Source organism: Uranotaenia lowii, chromosome 1 (assembly GCF_029784155.1).
Source record: "Uranotaenia lowii strain MFRU-FL chromosome 1, ASM2978415v1, whole genome shotgun sequence".
Taxonomy (NCBI): Eukaryota; Metazoa; Arthropoda; class Insecta; order Diptera; family Culicidae; genus Uranotaenia; species Uranotaenia lowii.
This window is the reverse complement of record NC_073691.1, coordinates 197,395,006-197,401,966: the sequence shown is the minus strand read 5'-3', so window position 1 is coordinate 197,401,966 and position 6,961 is coordinate 197,395,006. Positions and strand designations below refer to the sequence as shown.

The following is a 6,961-nucleotide window of genomic DNA, read 5'->3' as shown; positions in this document are numbered from 1 at the left end:
ATTTGCGAATTTCCTGTATTCAGAAAGATTCCCACAACGGATGAAAAGCTAAGTACGTATTTGAATTTTGTAAATATCATTTAAAAAAAATATATGAGATGACATGAAGTTGGAAAATTGGTAAAAACAATTTTAAGGAGCATGTTTGTTGTTGTTTGTTTTTCTATCAACCTCATTGGTTCCTTTTTCATTCATTTTTGATTTGCTAAGATTGAATGTAAATTTTTGCTCTACGTTCTATCTTTAACACGAAACATTTAAATATGGAACAATGTTTTTAAATTTTTTAACGGATTCTGATTCGATCTGATATTAACAAGTTTTCAATCAAGATGTTTTATTCGAATAATAAATATACAAATGTTTAAAAACTATGAACAAACCAGAAGTGTGCCGAGTAAAAGTTTTAAAAGCTTTCTACGTTTTGCGCTTAATAAGTTATAAATGTTTCCTATAAGGTAAATTTTCCTATTCTACAAATAGTATATTCGTCGAATTTGGCGATATAATACTTTTTTACAAACCATATAGAAAACGTAAGCATGTTGAATAGTATTGGGTCTTCCCATGAAATCTTTTGAACACATTTTTTACCACTTCCCTTCTCGGTCTGTCCGGATACGGGACACTTTCGTGGGCATCAAATTCTGATCTAACTTAAAGACTGAAAATAAAAAAAATACAAAGCTTTGTGATATCTGCTTTTCTAATAAAGAGCATTCCGGCCCATTGTCATTTCTGTCATTTTTGTAATTTTTTGTAATTTTTGAATTTTTTGTAATTTTTGTCATTTTTATCATTTTTGTTATTTGTGTCATTTTTATTATTTTTTATTTATTTTTATTTTTATTATTTTTGTCATTTTTGTCGTTTTTGTCTTTTTTGTCATTTTTGTCATTTTTGTCATGTTTGTATTTTTTTAATTTTTGTAATTTTTGTAATTTTTGCCATTTTTATAATATATGTATTTTTTAAAATTTTTGTAATTTTTGATATTTTTTTAAATTTTGTTTTTTGTCATTCTTGGCATTTTTGTCATTTTTGTCATTATTTTTATTTCTGTAATTGTTGTCATTGTTGTAATTTTGTAATTTTTGTAATTTTTGTAATTTTTGTAATTTTTGTCATTTTTGTTATTTTTGTATTTTTGTTATTTTTGTAATTTTTTTTTGTAATTTTTTGTCATTTTGGTTATTTTTGTCATTTTTGTGATTTTTGTAATTATTTTAAATTTTTGTAGTTATTGTCATTTTTTAAATTTTTGTTATTTTTGTAATTTTTGTCATTTTTGTAATTTTTATCATTTTTGTCATTTTGGTCATTTTTGTCGTTTTTGTCATTTTTGTCGTTTTTGTCATTTTTGTCATTTGTATGTTATTTTTGTAATTTTTTTTCAGTTTTGTCATTTTTGTCATTCTTGTCATTTTTGTTTTTTTTTTGTAATTTTTTTCATTTTTGTCATTTTTGTCACTTTTATCACTTCTATTATTTTTGTCATTTTTGTGTCATTTTTGTGTCATTTTTGTGATTTTTTTGTCATTTTTGTGTCATTTTTTGACATTTTTGTGTCATTTTTTAGTTATTTCTGAGTCTTTTTTGTGTAATTTTTGGGTAATTTTTGTGTCAGTTTGTACCATTTTTTATCAGTATTTATGCTGATTTTACTCGACATTGGCAGTCTTGCTGGTATTATTGATATTCGTACAATAGCGAAAGATAAAAAAAAATTATAATAAAAAGTAGTATCAAAAATATGTGACGTTTATAAAAATTTTAAATGAATATCTCAAATTTTCAGCTACTGGTAAGAAAAGATTTATTTTTAAGGTGCTCATTTTTTTTTCTATCGACAAAGAAAGTGAAACGCTACGACATCATCGTATTACGGGCTTTAGTTTGACTAATCCCTCGATAATGGCCCATAACCATCACTGAAGGTTTGCTTAGTCAAAATCCGGTTCCTGCTCCGGAATAGGATGAAGGAGAGGGGTGCTTGCAAATCCTTGGACCGGATTTCGATTCTTATTGTCCCAATATCGTTACAACGAACAGAAGAAAGTAATCGGGAAAAAATGACAAATCCACAAAGGAAAGAATCGGAAACGGCTCATAATAATCCCTTATCCGAAAGTCATTGTTAGGACGCGTCCAGTTTTGCTTGATGGAGCGTGTGTGGGAGGGTGTTCGTTTTCTTAGTTATTGCAACAGAACATCCAAGAATTGCAGCCATACCGAGGACAAAAGATAAACCGTAACAGAATTGTAACTAAAGTGACAATGCTACGGGCCAAAGAACGTTCCATTATTCCAAGAGTCTTACCTGTTTCTGATACGCTTTAGAACTTTCCAGATTTCCCACGACGCGACATTTGCCAAGGTTTCACTATCACATTGCAGAAGAAAATAATTTAAATAGGAGAAAAATGTCGAAATAAAACACTGTTTTTGACAGCCGGCGATACCACAATTGCTGAAGTCAAAACCGGCAAACATCGCGTGTTCATTAGCGCAAATCATTAACGGATGTTGCCAAGTCGAAACATTTCCGACTAATAGCCCAATCACGCCCAATTGACATGGCGCGTCGAGGGATCGTTCCGGTCGGCGAGAAGTCGGGCGTAAAAATTTCAATAAAGATTTCCTATCTCAACTTTAAAACCCGGGAAGCCCCTTTTGCCGTCGGTCGGTCGAGTCGGGATAAACAAACAAAACTGGCGGGCGATGGTGGCGACACCTCGAGAACACGAACAAACTGAAGGTGCATTGTGTTATCCCGAAATGTACCATATTCAGCACCAGTTGCAGCGGCTTGAAGGAGGAAAAAGGGGGAAACAAAAGGTAAGGAACCGCACATTCCCTTTCCCGTCCCAAAGGAAGGATAATATCGGCTTTCATGGCACTCTGAAATTTGATTTTAATGGTTTCTGTGCTACTCCGGTAAAGACAACTCACTCACTCGGTGCGCCACCCCTCGGTATTTAGCTGTTCCCTTTTCACGAAATCTCAGTAGTCGGAGATGGGATTGGCGGCATCACCGCCTGCTGGGTTAGCGCTGAGCTGAGATTCCTTCTGCAGGAAAACCCTCTGCTATTAGCTCTCTAGAATAGATGACTTGATATTTTCGCGTGATGAAAAACAGTTCGCCTCTCATGATTGGGGAACAGAATTTAGATTCTGGCTTCCGTTTATGATTCTGATAACACAAGGGAACAGCATATCTGTTACCTACAGCGTTCCAATCTAATAACGGAGTCAGGAAGATTTTGGCGTCCAAAATACAATCCATTCGTTAGATTTTGTTCATCAACTCTAGTTTTGGTGATATGGCGTGCGGAAACTTTAAACACTAACCCGAACGCGATTTCCAGAAATAATAGTGTTTTTTCATCGGGACCGAAAAATGAAAATAAAATGTAATTAACGAAATGAAGAGTTAATCATAGTTAGTTTATTTCATGACATTATTTTAGCGGCTATATCGGTGAAATTTTATATGCGAGAGAGGAATATTTAAGAATTGAAAGATTGTAGACGGATAGAAGATTGGAATAAGTTGAAAAGATGTTAAAAATGAGCGGAAGGGTAAATTTAATTTGAAAAACTTTTTCACTACATTTTCACTGAACTTATCCTAATTTTTGGGTCAGTTTAAAAAAAAATATCACTTAAAAAATCTTTAATTTCCTTTTTTGGTTCAGATTCCCGTATTCAAACACAATTTTAACGCTAATCTTTTCCCTTTCGGGTGGCAACATTCAAATTCTTCCGCTGTGCATCACTTGGATCATACGTTGGTATAACGTCTTTTTACATAACTTTAACTTTTCACTTAAAACCGATTAATATTTCTCCGAAACTAAAGATTGAAACAGAAAAAACTTCTCAATTCCAAACTTTTAAACAATTACTTAAAAAAATATTTTCACCGATGGAGAACCGAATTCTCCGTTTTTCTCGTAATATCAAAATTACATTCATTGATTTATGATACATGATTTTCACTCATGACATCCACTTCATCGAAAATCCGATGGAATTTTATTCTGTTGCTACACTTGTTTTTTACAACCGAGAAAAAAACACTTTCAGCTCACATGATTACTCCGAGAAAGATTCCTTTTTCTAGGTAAATTTTCGATTTCTATCACGCTTCCACCAAAAATTTCAGCGAACACTTGAGCTGTACCGATCCAGCTTCATTTTGATATCACATAATGACAAATTTTATAAAATTTCGCGAAGAAATCGTTAATTTTATTTAAATTTTGGAGACGAAAAAAAACACGTGCGATTTCACCCAGTCGTCGCCTACTCGTCCAGAAAAAAGTTAAAATAAATTGTGTTATACAAAATTACTCCTTTACTTGCCATTTTGACTGTTCACGGTCCAAATATGTATATTCAAATCGGGGGTCAATCGGGGATTCAAGGGTCCTTCTTGTGTTGGTAAAACTTTTTTGGAATTCCTCTCAAAAAATCGGCAAATATTAAAGCAGTTTCAAACTATCGAATGAATACTGTTGGTGAAACACTTTAAACAAAAAATATAGATTTCAACAAATACCACCCCAACTTCTTGTCTAAATGAGGGTGGTTGGTTTAGTTTAGGGTATGTTTAGCTTCCCGGAAGTATGTACAACGTCTGCTATTGCCAGAGGGTGGGAAAACATAACGAAGGGAGGAGAAATGTTTGCGAATTTCATATAGCTTATTATTTGCTGTAGGAATTAGCAGTATCAAATTATGAGTATGGTGTTTTGAAGTAATATCATTTGTATTGGATGGCGCTTTTTGGTTGAAATTTTTAAAAGAGTTTCAATGCGAATATGTATCTTTAAACAAATTTAAGGATTTAAAAATTTTCATTAAAAAACTTACTGAATCAGAACCAAAAATATTGAAACAATCGATTTTTGATTTCCGATAATATATCAATTCATAAATTTCGAATGATTAAGTAATCATTACTGAGTCGACTCAACTTTTGAATAATTATAATTACAACTAAGTTCCTCGACCGATCCGAGTTTATACGAGTTGTCAAAGTAGACAATAGATAAGTAGTTGCTATAATCGATGAATTTGGTCACAGTTTGACCGGTATTGTTTCGTTCCCGCGCGCCTCTGTTGCCAATGCTCGTCGTGAAGTTCTATTGTTTTGCTCCATCGGGTGCCGGGTGCCGTTTTTGCTCGCAAGTCATCATCGGCTTATTTGGACGTGGTCTTCGTTTCAAGGCACAGCTTTTGGAACGGGACCGAAATTTTAAACCTTCCGAAATCTTTTGGTTTTTTTGTGTGTTAGTGGTGGTGATTTTTTGCCTAAATCGGTGCGTTGATCAACATGCAGGGTATATTGCTTCTGTTTTGCACCACGATCGGTGTGGCTCTGTCGCCAAATGAACATCCGATGGATTACCTGAAGAATCAGCGCCCTTCCTGTGCTAAGCTGACGGATCCGATCTTGTCGGATATTTTGGGTCCGGCCTTCAACTCCCGGTACATGAGCATCGAAAAGCCACCGATTATGGAAGATGAACCGATCGGCGGGGACGGCAGTGGGAAGCGAGGCGTAGGAAACGGTTTGTACCCTTCGTTCTACGTCGAGGAAGACCATACGGTGGAACTCGGGGATGATCCGGCTTGGGCTGTTGATCACGCGAAGGACACCAAGAATCCGGTACTGTTGGCCAAAACCAAGCGCCAAGTTTTCGATGGTCTTTTAAATGATATGAGCCACGAGAGTCGATCTTCGCGATCGAGCAAGGGTCGCGGACAGGGTCAGACCACCGGAAGTGGAAGTTCCCGGCCTTGGCATTGTGAGGGCAAGATTCGCTGGATCGATTTGGGGTACGATTACTTCCCGCGGTTTCTTCGTACCGTGGATTGTTTGAAGACCCGGTGCTGGTATGGCCATTACCGTTGCATCGCTCGGTCCTTCACTGTGAAGATGTTGCGTCGTCGCAATGGGGAATGCGTGCCAGGCGGTGAACTCACGGATGTCGGAGTCCAAGGAATCCCGGTAGAGCTGCGGGAGCTCTGGGTTTGGGAAGAACGCGCGGTCAACTTTTGCTGTGACTGCGCCATGGAATAACGCATAAATTTTTCTTATTCAAACCTAATAGCTACGAGATGCAAAGCAAAAATTAAATTACCTATCCCTCACTATGAGGAAATCATACAAGCATAATACAACTTTAACATTGTAAACATCAATAAAGACATCTCAACAAACCGAATTCTATTTTCTTCCAACTGTCCATCCGGAAACCCAATCCAATCTAGCAGCCTGGTGAAACTGATTGTCATCAATTTAGTTTTCTCAGAAGCAAAGGGGCGAAAATTGACTCAAAACAAAGTCCTCTCACTTGGCTAAATTGTCCCTTTTCCCCTAGCGCTCGGCCAACTTGGACCACCACCAGTATCGACGACAAGGGGAAAAATCAATTTTACAATAAACGTATCAAAACCTTGTTTACACACAGTCCTTGGGGAGGAAAACGCAAAATTCAAAATCCTTCGCTCTCTCGCTGAGATGTTGATGTTTTTCTCCTCCCGGTGGGCGGCCACTCCAAAACGCATTGCACTCGAGTAACAGCAAAAAAACAGAACATCGATTTGCATAAATATTGAAACAATTTCAAGTGCTGGCACCCGGGAGCGCACTTCGAACGATGATGCATATTTATGAGGCTAATCGGTTATGCTAAAATGCGTTTTTCCTAGATTTTTTTTCCTGTCTCAAAAGTCTTCCGAATCGAGCACATCTTAGGAGGACTTGTCTCGGGGTTCAGCGAAAGGGTGACTTCCGGGCTCGAATTTTGTCACCTTCTCCCCCGTCATTGAATCTCAAAGTACCATGTAATGACTTAATAGCCATAATCGACGGCAGATTGATCACTTCGATGTAGTAGCGGGAGGGTGAAGTAAATGTATGCATTAGAAATAAGCCCACTCTGGAATG

The 6,961-nt window shown here is 36.4% G+C and overlaps 1 protein-coding gene across 1 annotated transcript; it reads left to right on the top strand.

Moving 5' to 3' along the window:
• The first annotated feature begins 5,153 nt into the window (after window positions 1–5,153).
• LOC129739918 (protein trunk) lies at window positions 5,154–6,231 on the top strand. The gene has a single exon (XM_055731473.1). The coding sequence runs from the start codon at window positions 5,342–5,344 to the stop codon at window positions 6,089–6,091; it is 750 nt and encodes a 249-aa protein (XP_055587448.1). The 5' UTR covers window positions 5,154–5,341; the 3' UTR covers window positions 6,092–6,231.
• The last annotated feature ends 730 nt before the right edge of the window (window positions 6,232–6,961 follow it).